This window comes from Lithobates pipiens, unplaced genomic scaffold (genome assembly GCF_037356315.1).
Source record: "Lithobates pipiens isolate NorthernLeopardFrog02 unplaced genomic scaffold, aLitPip1_a1.2 Scaffold_30, whole genome shotgun sequence".
Classification (NCBI taxonomy): domain Eukaryota; kingdom Metazoa; phylum Chordata; class Amphibia; order Anura; family Ranidae; genus Lithobates; species Lithobates pipiens.
This window is the reverse complement of record NW_027507791.1, coordinates 33135678-33155474: the sequence shown is the minus strand read 5'-3', so window position 1 is coordinate 33155474 and position 19797 is coordinate 33135678. Positions and strand designations below refer to the sequence as shown.

General features: G+C 51.5%; 1 protein-coding gene across 2 annotated transcripts in view; it reads left to right on the top strand.

Annotated features, from left to right (window-relative positions):
- ITGA10 (integrin subunit alpha 10) overlaps window positions 1-19797 on the top strand; it is a 95581-nt gene that overhangs the window by 63263 nt on the left and 12521 nt on the right. For both annotated transcript variants that reach the window (XM_077463985.1, XM_077463986.1), the window contains 11 exons: window positions 5755-5897; window positions 6235-6345; window positions 10645-10730; window positions 10892-11033; window positions 12521-12613; window positions 13678-13754; window positions 14402-14491; window positions 15586-15670; window positions 17648-17761; window positions 17842-17928; window positions 18144-18257. In XM_077463985.1, the coding sequence (XP_077320111.1) occupies window positions 5755-5897; window positions 6235-6345; window positions 10645-10730; window positions 10892-11033; window positions 12521-12613; window positions 13678-13754; window positions 14402-14491; window positions 15586-15670; window positions 17648-17761; window positions 17842-17928; window positions 18144-18257 (1142 nt within the window). The remainder of the gene's footprint in view (window positions 1-5754; window positions 5898-6234; window positions 6346-10644; window positions 10731-10891; window positions 11034-12520; window positions 12614-13677; window positions 13755-14401; window positions 14492-15585; window positions 15671-17647; window positions 17762-17841; window positions 17929-18143; window positions 18258-19797) is intronic.

Genomic DNA, 19797 nt, shown 5'->3' with positions numbered 1-19797 from the left:
GCACGATAGGAGGTTCCTGCTCTTTTTGAGGCAGGATCTGGGCAGAATCAACCCATAAAGTGAGCATAATGGGAGGTTCCTGCTTATTTAGAGGCAGGACCAACCCATAAAATGGGCATGATGGCTGGTTCATGCTTATTTCGAGGCAGGATCTAGGCAGGACCAACCCATAAGGTGGGCATGATGTGAGGTCCCTGCCTATTTAAAAGCAGGATCTGGGCAGAAGCAACCCATAAAGTGGGCATAATGGGAGGTTCCTGCTTATTTCGAGGCAGGATCTGGACAGGACCAACCCATAAGGTGGGCATGATGGGAGGTTCCCGCTTATTTAGAGGCAGGACCAACCAATAAAGTGGGCATGATGGGTGGCTCATGTTTATTTAGAGGCAGGGTCTGGGCAGGACCAACCCATAAGGTGAGCATGATGTGAGGTTCCTGATCTTTTGAGGCAGGATCTGGACAGAATCAACCCATAAAGTGAGCATAATGGGAGGTTCCTGCTTATTTAGAGGCAGGACCAACCCATAAAGTGAGCATAATGGGAGGTTCCTGCTTATTTAGAGGCAGGACCAACCCCTAAAGTGAGCATAATGGGAGGTTCCTGCTTATTTAGAGGCAGGACCAACCCCTAAAGTGAGCATAATGGGAGGAAGTTCCTGCTTATTTAGAGGCAGGATCTGGGCAGAAGCAACCCATAAATTGGGCATGATGTGAGGTTCCTGCTCTTTTTGAGGCAGGATCTGGGCAGAAGCAACCCATAAATTGGGCATGATGTGAAGTTCCTGCTCTTTTTGAGGCAGGATCTGGGCAGAAGCAACCAATAAATTGGGCATGATGTGAGGTTCCTGCTCTTTTTGAGGCAGGATCTGGGCAGAAGCAACCAATAAATTGGGCATGATGTGAGGTTCCTGCTTATTTTGAGGCAGGATCTGGGCAGAAGCAACCCATGAGGTGAGCATAATGGGAGGTTCCTGTTTATTTAGAGGCAGAACCAACCCATAAAGTGGGCATGATAGGAGGTTCCTGCTTATTTTGAGACAGGATCTGGCAGGACCAGTCCATAAAGTGGGCTTGATGCATGGCCCCCTCCTATTTACTGTAGAGCCAGGGTCTAGGCAGAGCCAACCCATAAAGTGGGCATGATGGGTGGCCCCTTCACATTTCGAGTCAGAGTGTGGGTAGAACCAACTCATAAAATGGAGGTGCTACATGGCCCCCCTTCTTATTTAGAAGAATGGTTTAGGTGGAACCATCCCATAAATTGGGTGTGATGTGGAAGCGCCCAAAAATTGGGCTTCCAAAAAAAAAAAATAGGACCATAGGCGGGGTTACCAGCGTCTTGGGATCTGGGGGCCATAAAGTTGGTAAATATGAGTTATTAGCCCTGTATGAAATGTGGACTTCAAAGCACATCTACATGTGTTACGGAGAAGGGGATGGGTTCTGTAGTCCGGACAACGTTGCTCCTCCAAGATATACAATACAGTGAGTGTTGTCACCCTAGGACAGGAAGTGTGTTACTGGCGGGATCACCAGGTGGAAATAAAGGATATGAAATGAGTATCCCATCCCCCCACCATGGGAACATGTAAAGGTTCCACGTTCCACAAAGAATGTGCGATCGCAGATTTTGTATCTCACGTGTCGCTTCTGCCACGCAGGCCGCCGGTTTAGCACAGCCTATTACAAATACTATGCGGCTTACACAGGACTTCTTATGCCCAACACTATAATTATACTTCCCAGCCACAGCCCACTGTGACTCCATACCAGGGAATCCTGCATAAGGACTGCATTGTAATGAGCCGAGCTCTGGCGCCCCCTCATGGTAGACACTCAGCACTGCGAGCTGTAAAGAAAATAGAACTTTCAGATTGAATTTTATTTGAATGTAAAGCATCTGTTTATGTCGTTCTCGCAGGATGGGGAGGGGGGGGGGGTCCTGTGCACCAATCAGAGGCGTGGGAAGGGGTATACATACAGTGTGTATATACTGTATATATATTATGGGATTTAGGAGAGGCTCTCCAGGTCTCCAGTTACTATAATGAGTTTACCATCCTACCTGGAGGACGTGAGACAGCTGGGAAAATTCAGCCAGGAAATGGGGATTTCACTGCGGGGGAGGCAGCTGGGTGTGTGCGAGGAGTCGCAGCGTTCTGATGGATTGCGCTTATCGTATAATACATACATAGGATGTTCTGTCCTACCTGTTCCATGGTGATTTTATGATTAAAACGTTAAAGCTGAAGTTTTACCTTCCCGGTTCCCAGTGGCAGCAGGTGCTCAATTTTCTTGGGGGGGCAGCCAGGGTTCCTCCAGAGGTTGCTAGGGATTCCTCCAGCGGTTGCTAGGGGTTCCTCTGGTGGAACCCTAGGGATCCTCCAGAGGTTGTTAGGGATTCCTCCAGCAGTTGCTAGAGGTTCCTCTGGTGGATCCCTAGGGTTCCTCCAGAGGTTGCTAGGGGTTCCTCCAGAGGTTGCTAGGGGTTCCTCCAGAGGTTGCCAAATGTTTTTCTGGGGGAACCCTAGGGTTCATGCAGAGGTTTCTAGGGGTTCCTCTGGTGGAACCCTAGGGTTCCTCCAGAGGTTGCTAGGGGTTCCTCTGGTGGAATCCTAAGGTTCCTCCAGAGCTTGCTAGGGGTTCCTCCAGAGGTTGCTAGAGGTTCCTCTGGTGGAACCCTAAGGTTCCTCCAGAGCTTGCTAGGGGTTCCTCCAGAGGTTGTTACAGCTTCCTCTGGTGGAACCTTAGGGTTCCTCCAGAGGTTGCTAGAGGTTCCTCTGGTGGAACCCTAGGGTTCCTCCAGAGGTTGCTAAGGGTTCCACTGGTGGAACCCTAGGGTTTCTCCAGAGATTGCTAGGGGTTCCTTCGGAGGTTGCTAGGGGTTCCTCCAGAGCTTGCTAGGGGGGTTCCTCCAGAGGTTGCTAGAGGTTCTTCTGGTGGAACCCTAGGGTTCCTCCAGAGGTGGCTAGAGGTTCCTCTGGTGGAACCCTAGGGTTCCTCCAGAGGTTTCTAGGGGTTCCGCTGGTGGAACCCTAGGGTTCCTCCAGAGGTTGCTAGTGGTTCCTCCAGAGTTTGGTAGGGGTTCCTCCAGAGGTTGCTAGGGGTTCTTCTGGTGGAACCCTAGGGTTCCTCCAGAGGTGGCTAGAGGTTCCTCTGGTGGAACCCTAGGGTTCCTCCAGAGGTTTCTAGGGGTTCCGCTGGTGGAACCCTAGGGTTCCTCCAGAGGTTGCTAGTGGTTCCTCCAGAGTTTGGTATGGGTTCCTCCAGAGGTTGCTAGGGGTTCTTCCTCCAGAGTTTGGTAGGGGTTCCTCCAGAGGTTGCTAGGGGTTCCTCCAGAGTTTGGTAGGGGTTCCTCCAGAGGTTGCTAGGGGTTCCTCCAGAGTTTGGTAGGGGTTCCTCCAGAGTTTGGTAGGGGTTCCTCCAGAGTTTGGTAGGGGTTCCTCCAGAGGTTGCTAGTGGTTCCTCCAGAGGTTGCTAGTGGTTCCTCCAGAGGTTGCTAGGGGTTCCTCCAGAGGTTGCTAGGGGTTCCTCCAGAGTTTGGTAGGGGTTCCTCCAGAGTTTGCTAGTGGTTCCTCCAGAGGTTGCTAGTGGTTCCTCCAGAGGTTGCTAGTGGTTCCTCCAGAGGTTGCTAGGGGTTCCTCCAGAGGTTGCTAGGGGTTCCTCCAGAGTTTGGTAGGGGTACCTCCAGAGGTTGCTAGGGGTTCCTTCAGCATTGGGCAATTTCTGCTTCTCAGATAATTTCCCACGGACACCATGATCTTGTTTAGCTATCTGAAAAGGAGATAATTCTTCCCAATGACCACAAGTGTAAGGAGGTCATTCTTCCCAATGACCACAAGTGTAAGGACCATTCTTCCCACTGACCATCACACTAATGTATCATGAGTTGTGGATTTCTTTATTTTTTTTAGCAGGGGTTCTGCTGTGTTGAAAAGGCTGGTCTAGATGGTCCGTTTCAGCAGGGGCCGAACCTGGCGCTCCTTGGAATTTTAGGAGGCTAGTACTCGCTGAAGTCTGAGCGGGCCAGAAGGGTACTCCTGGTAAGGATGAGTGCTGCACTGGTCTGGCCCAAAGGCTTGTTCACCCCGGCCTTCTGGCTAGGATTGGTGTGGTCTCTGTTCTGGTCAGTGTCCAGTGGAGGAGCTGTCACCCTGACCATGAGATCAGGGCGATGCAGTGGCGGTGCATCCAATAGGGCGCACGGGCGCCGCCCCCTCTCTCCAGCTACTCCCTCTTTGCCAATGAATGGATTCATTGCATTGCATGAATCTATCCATGGCTGCCGCTGACACCCCAATTCAGGCATGCCGCCTCTTCTTGGGTGTCGGACGCCTGAATTACAGCAGCAGGGGTATTTTTTATTTTTTTTAAGCACCTGATTAGAGCCATAGGCTCTAATAGGCATCAAAAAAGGTAAACAGCAAACGCCATGCTTGGCATTAGCAGTTCACTCAGCTGTGTTAGGAAAGCGAATAAATATTCGCTTTCCTAACACTGAACCACCTCTCTGCCAATCAGGTGCTTGGGTCCGTTACCTGTTCCCTGATTCAGCCAGATGGACCATGTGTAAGAAGTACCCCAGTCCGCTTCTGGCTTGGTTTGCCCTCTCTCATGAGGTCTCCCTTCGGGGGGAGCCCCACCAAGTACTTGGGTGGGTCTGTTTCGGCAGCCCCTCCAAACAACGAGGGACAGTTTTTTTTCAGCCAGATGGACCAAGTATAAGAAGTACCCCAGTCCGCTTCTGGCTTGGTTCACCCTCTCTCATGGGGTCTCTCTTCTGGAGGAGCCCCACCTAGTACTTGGGTGGGTCTGTTTTGGCAGCCCCTCCAAAGAACGGGGGAACGTTTGGTTTCAGCCAGATGGACCAAGTGTAAGAAGTACCCCAGTCCGCTTCTGACTTGGTTCACCCTCTCTCGTGGGGTCTCCCTTCGGGAGGAGCCCCACCAAGTACTTGGGTAGGTCTGTTTCGGCAGACCCTCCAAAGAACGGGGGTCCATCTGGTTTCGGCAAGATGGACCAAGTATAAGTACCCCAGTCCCCTTCTGACTTGGTTCGCCCTCTCTCATGGGGTCTCCCTTCAGGAGGAGCCCCACCTAGTACTTGGGTGGATCTGTTTCGGCAGACCCTCCAAAGAACGGGGGCTGTCTGGTTTCGGCCAGATGGACCAAGTATAAGTACCCCAGTCCCTTTCTGGCTTTGTTCGCCCTCTCTCATGAGGTCTCCCTTCGGGGGAGTCCCACCTAATTCCTGGGTAGGTCTGTTTTGGCAGACCCTCCAAAGAACGGGGTCTGTTTGGTTTCGGCCAGATGGACCAAGTATAAGTACCCCAGTCCCCGTCTGGAGCCTAATGCCCCGGGGGGGATGAGGGCAAGTTCTTTAGATTTCCGAGGACTTGTGTACACCCGGTGCATGTTTTGTGGATCACTCTTTATGTGTGTGCACTTTTTTGGGCACCGGGGTGGAGTTTTTGGGAGTGTGAGTGACCGCCACTGCTGGTTCCCCTATAGATTTTTAATACAAACCTTATTTTATACCCATGCCAGTGCCTGATTAAAGCAGTGGGAGGGGTTATGCAAATCAAAATGCCTTGATGGGTGGGCGTTGGTTCTTGAGGAGTGGGCATGACAAACTTACATAGGTAACGCCCACATATGATGGCGAGCTTCCATGATTTGCACATGAATGGCGTATAGTTGGCGAAGTCAGTAATTGGCATCCGATGTACTAACCCTTCCCATCCCCCCACCGCAGGTATCCACTACAACCTCTCCCTGGATGACCGCCGAGGGACCCCCCGCGCCGTCTTCGACAAGAGTTTCCAGAAGCTTACCAGCAAGCGTGTGCGAATCTCCACGGGGGTGGTGCTCTGTATGAACGTCAGCTTCCACGTCATTGTGAGTACCTGGGGGGGGGATTGAAGCCATTGGATCCACTTGACAGCCAAGCAATGAGCATTTCTTAGGGGGGGGGACCAATCTAATCACTGGAGATCCCAAACGATACAACTATTTCGGGAGATAACTTGCCCAACCAGACTCCACTTATAAATTGAAATAACGTTCTTCGAATCTGCGTGATCAGTACTCCGTGGTTACATTTCTTTTGTTCATTCCCTCTAGCGTTCTCTAGATTTCATTACATTGTATCTCCTCTATTAGATATACCACGTCTTTCTTGTGCTCTTGATTGCCATCTAGTGGCCACAATGATGAGGTGTTTCTGCCTCCCCAGGACACAGCCGACTATCTGAAGCCGATCGGAGTTCTCCTGCGATTCAACCTGAGCGACTCGGAGTCCAGCCCAGTGCTGGATGACAAGTGCCCTTCATCAGTGAGGAGGCTGGTAAGTGTTCAGCATCCGTCATAGACATTAGAGTGTAAGCTCCTCTGGTACAGAGACTGATGTGACTGTGGGGGGAGGGGACATTAGAGTGTAAGCTCCTCTGTACAGAGACTGATGTGACTGTGGGGGGAGGGGACATTAGAGTGTAAGCTCCTCTGGTACAGAGACTGATGTGACTGTGGGGGGAGGGGACATTAGAGTGTAAGCTCCTCTGGTACAGAGACTGATGTGACTGTGGGGGGAGGGGACATTAGAGTGTAAGCTCCTATGTACAGAGACTGATGTGACTGTGGGGGGAGGGGACATTAGAGTGTAAGCTCCTCTGGTACAGAGACTGATGTGACTGTGGGGGGGAGGGACATTAGAGTGTAAGCTCCTCTGTACAGAGACTGATGTGACTGTGGGGGGAGGGGACATTAGAGTGTAAGCTCCTCTGGTACAGAGACTGATGTGACTGTGGGGGGGAGGGACATTAGAGTGTAAGCTCCTCTGTATAGAGACTGATGTGACTGTGGGGGGGAGGGACATTAGAGTGTAAGCTCCTCTGTACAGAGACTGATGTGACTGGGGGGGAGGGGACATTAGAGTGTAAGCTCCTCTGTACAGAGACTGATGTGACTGTGGGGGGGAGGGGACATTGGAGTGTAAGCTCCTCTGTACAGAGACTGATGTGACTGTGGGGGGGAGGGACATTAGAGTGTAAGCTCCTCTGTACAGAGACTGATGTGATTGTGGGGGGGGGGGACATTGGAGTGTAAGCTCCTCTGTACAGAGACTGATGTGACTGTGGGGGGGGGACGACATTAGAGTGTAAGCTCCTCTGGTACAGAGACTGATGTGACTGGGGGGGAGGGACATTAGAGTGTAAGCTCCTCTGTACAGAGACTGATGTGACTGTGGGGGGAGGGGACATGAGAGTGTAAGCTCCTCTGTACAGAGACTGATGTGATTGTGGGGGGAGGGGACATTAGAGTGTAAGCTCCTCTGGTACAGAGACTGATGTGACTGGGGGGGAGGGACATGAGAGTGTAAGCTCCTCTGTACAGAGACTGATGTGACTGTGGGGGAGGGGACATTAGAGTGTAAGCTCCTCTGTACAGAGACTGATGGGACTGTGGGGGGAGGGGACATTAGAGTGTAAGCTCCTCTGTACAGAGACTGATGTGACTGTGGGGGGGGGACGACATTAGAGTGTAAGCTCCTCTGGTACAGAGACTGATGTGACTGGGGGGGAGGGACATTAGAGTGTAAGCTCCTCTGTACAGAGACTGATGTGACTGTGGGGGGAGGGGGCATGAGAGTGTAAGCTCCTCTGTACAGAGACTGATGTGACTGTGGGGGGAGGGGACATTAGAGTGTAAGCTCCTCTGTACAGAGACTGATGTGATTGTGGGGGGAGGGGACATTAGAGTGTAAGCTCCTCTGGTACAGAGACTGATGTGACTGGGGGGGAGGGACATGAGAGTGTAAGCTCCTCTGTACAGAGACTGATGTGACTGTGGGGGAGGGGACATTAGAGTGTAAGCTCCTCTGTACAGAGACTGATGTGACTGTGGGGGGAGGGGACATTAGAGTGTAAGCTCCTCTGTACAGAGACTGATGTGACTGTGGGGGGAGGGGACATTAGAGTGTAAGCTCCTCTGTACAGAGACTGATGTGACTGGGGGGGAGGGACATGAGAGTGTAAGCTCCTCTGTACAGAGACTGATGTGACTGTGGGGGGAGGGGACATTAGAGTGTAAGCTCCTCTGGTACAGAGACTGATGTGACTGTGGGGGGAGGGGACATTAGAGTGTAAGCTCCTCTGTACAGAGACTGATGTGACTGTGGGGGGAGGGGACATTAGAGTGTAAGCTCCTCTGTACAGAGACTGATGTGACTGTGGGGGGAGGGGACATTAGAGTGTAAGCTCCTCTGTACAGAGACTGATGTGATTGTGGGGGGAGGGGACATTAGAGTGTAAGCTCCTCTGGTACAGAGACTGATGTGACTGGGGGGGAGGGACATGAGAGTGTAAGCTCCTCTGTACAGAGACTGATGTGACTGTGGGGGAGGGGACATTAGAGTGTAAGCTCCTCTGTACAGAGACTGATGGGACTGTGGGGGGAGGGGACATTAGAGTGTAAGCTCCTCTGTACAGAGACTGATGTGACTGTGGGGGGAGGGGACATTAGAGTGTAAGCTCCTCTGTACAGAGACTGATGTGACTGTGGGGGGACGACGACATTAGAGTGTAAGCTCCTCTGGTACAGAGACTGATGTGACTGGGGGGGAGGGACATTAGAGTGTAAGCTCCTCTGTACAGAGACTGATGTGACTGTGGGGGGAGGGGACATGAGAGTGTAAGCTCCTCTGTACAGAGACTGATGTGACTGTGGGGGGAGGGGACATTAGAGTGTAAGCTCCTCTGTACAGAGACTGATGTGATTGTGGGGGGAGGGGACATTAGAGTGTAAGCTCCTCTGGTACAGAGACTGATGTGACTGGGGGGGAGGGACATGAGAGTGTAAGCTCCTCTGTACAGAGACTGATGTGACTGTGGGGGGAGGGGACATTAGAGTGTAAGCTCCTCTGTACAGAGACTGATGTGACTGTGGGGGGAGGGGACATTAGAGTGTAAGCTCCTCTGGTACAGAGACTGATGTGACTGTGGGGGGAGGGGACATTAGAGTGTAAGCTCCTCTGTACAGAGACTGATGTGACTGGGGGGGAGGGGACATTAGAGTGTAAGCTCCTCTGTACAGAGACTGATGTGACTGTGGGGGGAGGGGACATTAGAGTGTAAGCTCCTCTGGTACAGACACTGATGCGACTGGCTCAGTGATCTTTGTACAGTGATGGGGTATATGACAGTGGCGGCCCATGCACTGATGGCGCACGGGCGCTACACCACCACCCCCTCCATGTGCCACGGCCCCTTTCAGAACGCTGGTCACATGGATTCCTATGGCGGGGGTGGGAGGGGTGATACTTTTTGAAAGACCTGATTAGAGCCAGAGGCTCTAATAGGCTTCAAAATAGGGTGGGCTCAGTGCGCAGAGAGTGCAACCTGATCCCACCCAATTGTGTGATGACACCGAATACATTTTCACTATTTCCACACTAACCTTCCTCCTCGCCGGTCAGGAGGCAGGGCCTCAGACCTGCTTCCTGATTGGCCAAAGCGCCGGGCAACCCTATTGGATGCCTGGCACTTAGGAAGAGGAGCGGAGTGGAGGTTGCCGCCGCTCTGAGAGGAGCTGCTGCAGTGCTAAGGTAAGTCCCTTCAGCGCGCGTGGGGAGGGGAGGTGGTGGGAGCTGCGTGAGCCACAAACCCCACAAGTGGGGGGGGGGGGGGTCAGTGGTCACAATGACTGCGTTTGATGGGCACAAGTGGCTGCTTATGACGGGCACAAGTGGCTGCATATGATGGGCACACGTAGCTGCATATGATGGGGCACAAGTGGCTGCATATGATGGGCGCAAGTGGCTGCATATGATGGGCACACGTAGCTGCATATGATGGGGCACAAGTGGCTGCATATGATGGCCACAAGTGGCTACATATGATGGGCACAAGTGGCTGAATATGATGGGCACAAGTGGCTGCATATGATGGGGCACAAGTGGCTGCATATGATGGGCGCAAGTGGCTGCATATGATGGGCACAAGTGGCTGCATATGATGGGCACAAGTGGCTGAATATGATGGGCACAAGTGGCTGCATATGATGGGCACAAGTGGCTGCATATGATGGGCACAAGTGGCTGCATATGATGGGCACAAGTGGCTGCATATGATGGGCACAAGTGGCTGCATATGATGGGCGCAAGTGGCTGCATATGATGGGCACACGTAGCTGCATATGATGGGGCACAAGTGGCTGCATATGATGGGCACAAGTGGCTGAATATGATGGGCACAAGTGGCTGCATATGATGGGCACACATGGCTGCATATGATAGGCACACATGGCTGCATATGATGGGCACAAGTGGCTGCATTTGATGGGCACAAGTAGCTGCATATGATGGCCACAAGTGGCTACATATGATGGGCACAAGTGGCTGCATATGATGGGCACACATGGCTGCATATGATGGCCACAAGTGGCTACATATGATATGATGGGCACAAGCGGCTGCATATGATGGGTGCAAGTGGCTGCATATGACGGGTGCAAGTGGCTGCGTTTGATGGGGGGGTTTCAGTATTTCTCAGTTTGTTTGCGCCCCCCAAAAATTTTTGAGCACCAGCTGCCAATGGGTATATGTCAGAGCTATATAAATGTGTGGCCCCCTCTGTTTCTCCCTGGTCAGGTCCCGTTCTTCAAGGACTGCGGAGAGGATGATGAGTGTATCACGGACCTCTCTCTCAGGGCTCGGATGGACATTGTTGGCACGCGGTGAGCACAGGAATCGTTTTTATGACTTTGCCCCTGCAGCAGTGGGTGGATTTTATCTTGGTGCAGAGTTCTGCTTTAATAGGTGTAGCCATTGTAATTCTATTTTCATTTATATACCATTCTGGGGTCAGCTGACTTTTTATTTATTTTTTTGCCACCAGGGACAAGCCGCATATTATCCGCAGGGATCGGAAGAAGCTGGCGGTGGACGTGGAGCTGGAGAACCGGAAAGAAAATTCCTACAACACCAGCATGAAAGTCTGGTTCTCCAGGAACCTGCTCTTCTCCAGCATAACTGGAAAGGTAACGACTCATTACTGCCCCCTACTGGGAACCTCTCATAGTGGGTACAGCGGGTGTACAGACCCGGGAACTCAGCACAGGGATGGTGAGAACCCCTCATAATGGGCACAGCGGGTGTACAGACCCGGGAACTCAGCACAGGGATGGTGGGAACCCCTCATAATGGGCACAGCGGGTGTACAGACCCGGGAACTCAGCACAGGGATGGTGAGAACCCCTCATAATGGGCACAGCGGGTGTACAGACCCGGGAACTCAGCACAGGGATGGTGGGAACCCCTCATAATGGGCACAGCGGGTGTACAGACCCGGGAACTCAGCACAGGGATGGTGGTAACTCCTCATAATGGGCACAGCAGGGGTACAGACCCGGGAACTGAGCACAGGGATGGTGGGAACCCCTCATAATGGGCACAGCGGGTGTACAGACCCGGGAACTCAGCACAGGGATGGTGGGAACCCCTCATAATGGGCACAGCGGGTGTACAGACCCGGGAACTCAGCACAGGGATGGTGAGAACCCCTCATAATGGGCACAGCGGGTGTACAGACCCGGGAACTCAGCACAGGGATGGTGGGAACCCCTCATAATGGGCACAGCGGGTGTACAGACCCGGGAACTCAGCACAGGGGTGGTGGTAACTCCTCATAATGGGCACAGCGGGTGTACAGACCCGGGAACTCAGCACAGGGATGGTGGGAACCCCTCATAATGGGCACAGCGGGTGTACAGACCCGGGAACTCAGCACAGGGATGGTGGGAACCCCTCATAATGGGCACAGCGGGTGTACAGACCCGGGAACTCAGCACAGGGATGGTGAGAACCCCTCATAATGGGCACAGCGGGTGTACAGACCCGGGAACTCAGCACAGGGATGGTGGGAACCCCTCATAATGGGCACAGCGGGTGTACAGACCCGGGAACTCAGCACAGGGATGGTGGGAACCCCTCATAATGGGCACAGCGGGTGTACAGACCCGGGAACTCAGCACAGGGATGGTGGGAACCCCTCATAATGGGCACAGCGGGTGTACAGACCCGGGAACTCAGCACAGGGATGGTGGGAACCCCTCATAATGGGCACAGCAGGTGTACAGACCCAGGAACTCAGCACAGGGATGGTGGGAACCCCTCATAATGGGCACAGCGGGTGTACAGACCCGGGAACTCAGCACAGGGATGGTGGGAACCCCTCATAATGGGCACAGCGGGTGTACAGACCCGGGAACTCAGCACAGGGATGGTGGGAACCCCTCATAATGGGCACAGCGGGTGTACAGACCCAGGAACTCAGCACAGGGATGGTGGGAACCCCTCATAATGGGCACAGCGGGTGTACAGACCCCGGAACTCAGCACAGGGATGGTGAGAACTTTTAGGGGGTTTAGCTCTCAGGTGGAATAGGAGATGTGGGTGGAGTAGCCCGGTGGAGTTGTTGGTGGAAAGTGATGACCTCCTGATGATGATGCATTTTATACTCTGACAGGGAGAAGCTCTGAGTAAGGTGGAGTGTACAGCGCTGTCATCCAACACCAGATCCTGCAGCATCAGCTATCCGGTCCTACGCTCCCTGGAGAAGGTGAGAGGACAGGATGGTGGGGGTGGGGGTGTTATGTTGGGGGTTGGGGAGTTAGGATGTTGGGGGATGGTGGGGTAGGATGTTGGGGGCTGGTGTGGGGGGGTGGGAAGTTGGGGGTTGGGATGTTGGGGGCTGGGGTGGGGGGGTGTTGGGATGTTTATGGGTTGGGGGGTAGGAAGTTTTGGGGGTGGGATTCTGGGGGTTGGAGAGGTAGGATGTTGGGGGGTAGGATGCTGGTGTGGATTTGTTGGGTGGTGGAATTTTGGGGGTGGGGGGTTAGGATTTTGGGGGGGTAGGATGTTGAGGGGTGGGGGGTAGGATGTTGGGGGGCAGGATGTAGGGGGTTGGGGGGTAGGATGTTGGGGGCTTGGGTGGGGGGGTGGGTGTTGGGATTTTAATGGGTTGGGGTGGGATTTTGAGGCGTGGGGGGTAGGATGTTGGGGGGGTGGGAGGTGGGATGCTGGGGGTTGGGGAGGTAGGATGTTGGGGGGTAGGATGCTGGTGTGGATTTGTTGGGTGGTGGAATTTTGGGGGTTGGGGGGTAGGATGTTGAGGGGTAGGGGTGTCGGATGTTGGGGGGTGGGATGTTGAGGGGTGGGGGGTAGGATGTTGGGTGGCGGGATGTAGGGGGTTAGGGGGTAGGATGTTGGGGGGTGGGATGTTGGGGTTTGGGGGGTAGGATATTGGGGGCAGGGGGTGGGATTTTGGGGGGGTAGGATGTTGGGGGTGGGAGATGGGGCAGTATTTAGCATGTTCTCCAGGAAAGCATTAAACCCTTTCATCCTATTTGGGGCTCCTCTGAGAATTCCAGCTCCTGGCTTTCTAACACCATGGAGAACTAAGGGCTGTATGAGGGCGGGTCCCTTATCTGAAGGCAGTCATTGTGTAGACGGCCGGAAGTGCCACCAATCAGTATTTGCTGAAGATCCCTCCTTCCGCCAGCTCCTCCCCCACTAGATCCGGTCCCGGCTGCCCTTGCTGGTCTCAGATAAGGGTCTCGGACATCACACAGCCCCCCCTCATAGAAATGAATGGAGATTCTCACATGACCTCTCTGCCCTCAGGTTCAGTTCATCCTGGAGTTCGAGTACAGCTGCACCAACCTGCTGAACCGCGTGCAGATCAAGCTGTCAGCCAGCAGGTGAGTGCACACCCGAGCGCCGCTATGACGGGGGCAGAAAATGACATCAGAGCTGTAGAGCTTTACTATTATCCTCCCCGCCTCTTATAATGTACAGAATATAGGAAGACCCCCTACATTCCCCTTTTACATATATATTACAGAATTCTGTGGATTTCGTTGGTTTAATGCGGCAGATCCATATTTTTTTAAACTACTACTTATAGCCAGCAGGGGGTGCCGTCAGGTGAGCACTACAGCTGGGCGGTTATCTGACTTGCTGTTCAGGAGATCACATGCGGCTGACTGAGGGGGGGGGGGGCGCCACAACCCCTCCTCCGCTCTGATCACACGTCTCCATCGATGGTTTCAATTAGACAGAGTCAGTCAAACAGCGAGTCGCTGATGTCGGGTTCCTCTATTGCCGTGTGTGAGGATCATGACTGCACTCGGTATTTAGGTCGGTGTATGTAAAGCCAAAAATGGGTTTTCATTTTTTTGGGATAGAGTGGAGAAGGATTAGAACCCCTGTCGGGTTTTTATTGCTGCCTGTGGGGATTCGCCCTTTCTGTTGGTCCTGGTGACCGCTGTAAAATGTATTATTTCTCCAAATCAAATACAAAGTAATAATAATATTCTTTCATTATTTTCTTTTCTTTCTTTGGTAGTGACAATATAGAGATGAATGACACCCTACATGACAACACGGCACAGCTCACCGCCAACGTCCGATACCAACCGGAGATGTTTATATTGAGGTGAGCCGTACCCATCATATGGTCCTTCAACCCAATCCGAAATCTGAGTTCCGGGGTCTGTACACCCGCTGTGCCCAGTATGAGGGGTTCCCACCATCCCTGTGCTGAGTTCCGTGTCTGTACACCCGCTGTGCCCATTATGAGGGGATCCCACCATCCCTGTGCAGAGTTCCCGTGTCTGTACACCCGCTGTGCCCATTATGAGGGGTTCCCACCATCCCTGTGCTGAGTTCCCGGGTCTGTACACCCGCTGTGCCCATTATGAGGGGCTCCCACCATCCCTGTGCTGAGTTCCCGGGTCTGTACACCCGCTGTGCCCATTATGAGGGGCTCCCACCATCCCTGTGCTGAGTTCCCGGGTCTGTACACCCGCTGTGCCCATTATGAGGGGTTCCCACCATCCCTGTGCTGAGTTCCCGGGTCTGTACGCCCGCTGTGCCCATTATGAGGGGTTCCCACCATCCCTGTGCTGAGTTCCTGGGTCTGTACACCCGCTGTGCCCATTATGAGGGGCTCCCACCATCCCTGTGCTGAGTTCCCGGGTCTGTACACCCGCTGTGCCCATTATGAGGGGTTCCCACCATCCCTGTGCTGAGTTCCCGGGTCTGTACACCCGCTGTGCCCATTATGAGGGGTTCCCACCATCCCTGTGCTGAGTTCCCGGGTCTGTACACCCGCTGTGCCCATTATGAGGGGTTCCCACCATCCCTGTGCTGAGTTCCCGGGTCTGTACACCCGCTGTGCCCATTATGAGGGGTTCCCACCATCCCTGTGTTGAGTTCCCGGGTCTGTACACCCGCTGTGCCCATTATGAGGGGTTCCCACCATCCCTGGTCTGAGTTCCCGGGTCTGTACACCCGCTGTGCCCATTATGAGGGGTTCCCACCATCCCTGGTCTGAGTTCCCGGGTCTGTACACCCGCTGTGCCCATTATGAGGGGTTCCCACCACTATGTGTGACATAGATTAGTGGGCACACGGGAGGACATCTGGCAGAGGTGGTCAGCGGTCTTTCAGGTTGCAGTCAGGACCCCGGGGTGCAGAAGTGGACTTTTGATTGGCTGATGATACCAATCGATGTGATTATCATTGCAGTGAGTCCAGCTTGAACCGGTACGAGGTGCAGCCGATCCCGAGGCCCAGCCTAGACTCCGGGCCGGAGTTTATCACAAAGTTCAAGGTGAGACGTCTCAGAATATGTAGAGCTGAAAATAATATATATGATAATAATGAGCTCATAGGAGATACTGCCTGGTATACACCGCCCCCTGGAGGTCATTATAGTCATTTGTCATTATCATACCCAAAATGTAAAGGAAATGTTATAACAATGGCGGTGATCTGCTATATGGATTGATATGTTGGGAGCCCCGGGAGGAAGCGGACTGAAGGGCTGTGTGCTGTCCTGCTCTCTTATTGGATATCAGCTGAACATGAACTGTCTGGAGGGTAACAGAGGAGCCTCCAGGAGATTTCAATAATGAAATGGGCATGAAGGGTAAAGAAATCAGAAAAGGGTATATCATCCCAGTATGGCAGAGAGGAGCCCAGCCCTGGCACAGCCCCACAGACACTAATGAGCTGCAAATCGCCAACTATTTATGAAATGTGTGGAAGGAGATCCGAACTTCGCTGAGACCCTCCAGAGATCTCCTCCCCCTCCTACACAAAATACTTCCAAAAGTAACAATGTTACTTTGTATCTCCCGACCGATCAATGTTTATAAACAATGTAACTTTGTATCTCCCGTCTGATCAATGTTTATAAACAATGTTACTTTGTATCTCCCGTCTGATCAATGTTTATAAACAATGTTACTTTGTATCTCCCGTCTGATCAATGTTTATAAACAATGTTACTTTGTATCTCCCGTCTGATCAATGTTTATAAACAATGTTACTTTGTATCTCCCGTCTGATCAATGTTTATAAACAATGTTACTTTGTATCTCCCGTCTGATCGATGTTTATAAACAATGTTACTTTGTATCTCCCGTCTGATCGATGTTTATAAACAATGTTACTTTGTATCTCCCGATCGATCAATGTTTATAAACAATGTTACTTTGTATCTCTCTATCTCCAGTCTGATCAATGTTTATAAACAATGTTACTTTGTATCTCCCGTCTGATCAATATTTATAAACAATGTTACTTTGTATCTCTCTATCTCCAGTCTGATCAATGTTTATAAACAATGTTACTTTGATCAAACAGGAGATGGAGAGATACAATGTTTATAAACAATGTTACTTTGTATTTTTCTATCTCCAGTCTGATCAATGTTTATAAACAATGTTACTTTGTATCTCCCGTCTGATCAATATTTATAAACAATGTTAGTTTGTATCTCTCTATCTCAAGTAACATTGTTTATAAACATTGATCAGACAGGATATAGAGAGATTCAAAGTAACATTGTTTACAAACATTGATCAGACAGGAGATAGAGAGATACAAAGTAACATTGTTTATAAACATCATATCCCCCTATCTCCTTTCTGATCAATGTTTGTAAACAATGTTACTTTGAATCTCTCTATCTCCTGTCTGATCAATGTTTATAAACAATGTTACTTGAGATAGAGAGATACAAAGTAATATTGTTTATAAACATTGATCAGATGGGAGATAGAGAGATACAAAGTAACATTGTTTATAAACATTGATCAGACAGGAGGTAGGGGGATACGATGTTTATAAACAATGTTACTTTGTATCTCTCTATCTCCAGTCTGATCAATGTTTATAAACAATGTTACTTTGTATCTCCCATCTGATCAATGTTTATAAACAATGTTACTTTGTATGTCTCCACCTCCTGTCTGATCAATGTTTATAAACAATGTTACTTTGTATCTCTCTATCTCAAGTAACATTGTTTATAAACATTGATCAGACAGGATATAGAGAGATACATAGTAACATTGTTTATAAACATTGATCAGACAGGAGATAGGGGGATACGATGTTTATAAACAATGTTACTTTGTATCTCTCTATCTCCTCCTATGTGAACCTCTCGCTCTCTCATCCTGAGCTAGTCCACACTTTGTTCAGGTGCTGCACATGCTCAGTTGATAGGAGGTACACATAGGAAGGGGGAATAGCGCCCACTATTGTCCATGTTTGGAACCTCTCCTGCCCTTGTTTCCAGGTGCAGTACACGGACTGTTACCCTCTGCACAACGTCTCGGTGAACATCCACACCCCGGCGATGGGCTACGGCAGCTCCTACTTCATGTCCGTCTCCAGGATCATCTCCGACAATGTAAGGTGGGGGAGGGGAGGGGAGGGGGAGGAGACATGACTTGACACCGGTGTCACCCCCTCTTATTATATGTCCCTCAGGTCACCTGTGTGTTGTCCAATACCACCCGACCCGGAACAGCGCTGCTGCCCATACACCCCGAGGACCTGCTCCATACCCCCATTGTGGTGAGATCTTTTTGATTGTGAGCTCTTGGGACCAGTTGTCTATTGGATTCTACCTGGGGGGGGGGGGGTAGATTGCCGTGTCTGCAAGAGTAGAGTCAGACCTTGGTGGGGTCATAGTGATGGGAGAGTCCGGGGGAGGGGGGGATGGGGGACCGGGGGGGGGGGGATGGGGGACCCGTCACCCCACTAATCTCTTGTTCTTCTTCTTCTATCAGAACTGCAGCAACAGCCTCTGTGAGGTCATCACCTGCCAGATCCCTACCCTCCCCCGCAACGCCGAGGTGACCCTCTCCATCCTACGCATCATTCACAACCCCTTCTTCACCAACGTGAGTACCCCCAATATTATATACACCAAGACTATGGGGGAGGGGAGGGACCGATGTTCTGCAGATCTCTAGAGAGGTCAGTGATGGGATAATCTGCAGAATATATCAATATGGATCTGTCAGGAGGGAGAGGGGAGGGAGCGATGCTCTGCAGATCTCTAGAGAGGTCAGTGATGGGATAATCTGCAGAATATATCAATATGGATCTGTCAGGAGGGAGAGGGGAGGGAGCGATGCTCTGCAGATCTCTAGAGAGGTCAGTGATGGAATAATCTGCAGAATATATCAATATGGATCTGTCAGGTGGGGGGATGGGAGGGAGCGATGTTCTGCAGATCTCTAGAGAGGTCAGTGATGGGATAATCTGCAGAATATATCAATATGGATCTGTCAGGTGGGGGGATGGGAGGGAGCGATGTTCTGCAGATCTCTAGAGGGGTCAGTGATGAGATAATCTGCAGAATATATCAATATGGATCTGTCAGGAGGGGGAGGGGAGGGAGCAATGTTCTGCGGATCTCCAGAGAGGTCAGTGATGGGATAATCTGCAGAATATATCAATATGGATCTGTCAGGTGGGGGGATGGGAGGGAGCGATGTTCTGCAGATCTCTAGAGGGGTCAGTGATGAGATAATCTGCAGAATATATCAATATGGATTTGTCAGGAGGGGGATGGGACAGAGCGATGCTCTGCAGGTCTGTAGAAAGGTCAGTGGTGGGATAATCTGCAGAATATATCAGGAGGGGGGAGGGGACAGAGCGATGTTCTGCAGATCTGTAGACAGGTCAGTGGTGGGATAATCTGCAGAAAATCTCAATATGGATCTGCGAGGAGGGGAGGGAGTGATGTTCTGCAGATCTGTAGAGAAGTCAGTGGTGGGATAATCTGCAGAATATATCAGGAGGGGGGAGGGGACAGAGCGATGTTCTGCAGATCTGAAGAGAGGTCAGTGGTGGGATAATCTGCAGAATATCTCAGGAGGGGGGTGAGACAAAGCGATGTTCTGCAGATCTGTAGAGAGGTCAGTGGTGGGATAATCTGCAGAATATCTCAATATGGATCTGTCAGGAGGGGGAGGGGAGGGAGCGATGTTCTGCAGATCTCTAGAGAGGTTAGTGGTGGGATAATCTGCAGAATATATCAATATGGATCTGTCAGGAGGGGAGAGGGGAGGGAGCGATGTTCTGCAGATCTCTAGAGGGGTCAGTGATGGGATAATCTGCAGAATATATCAGGAGGGGGTGGGGATGGAGCGATGCTCTGCAGATCTGTAGAGAGGTCAGTGGTGGGATAATCTGCAGAATATCTCAATATGGATCTGTCAGGAGGGGAAGGAGCGATGCTCTGCAGATCTGTAGAGAGGTCAGTGATGGGATAATCTGCAGAATATCTCAATATGGATCTGTCAGGAGGGGGAGGGGAGGGAGCGATGCTCTGCAGGCGGGGGAAGTCGCGGTGGTTTTGGCCCTCCGGTCTCTATACAGACGGTCTATTGTGTCCTCGGGAAGAAATTATCTCACATCTCTGGGTGCTAAACA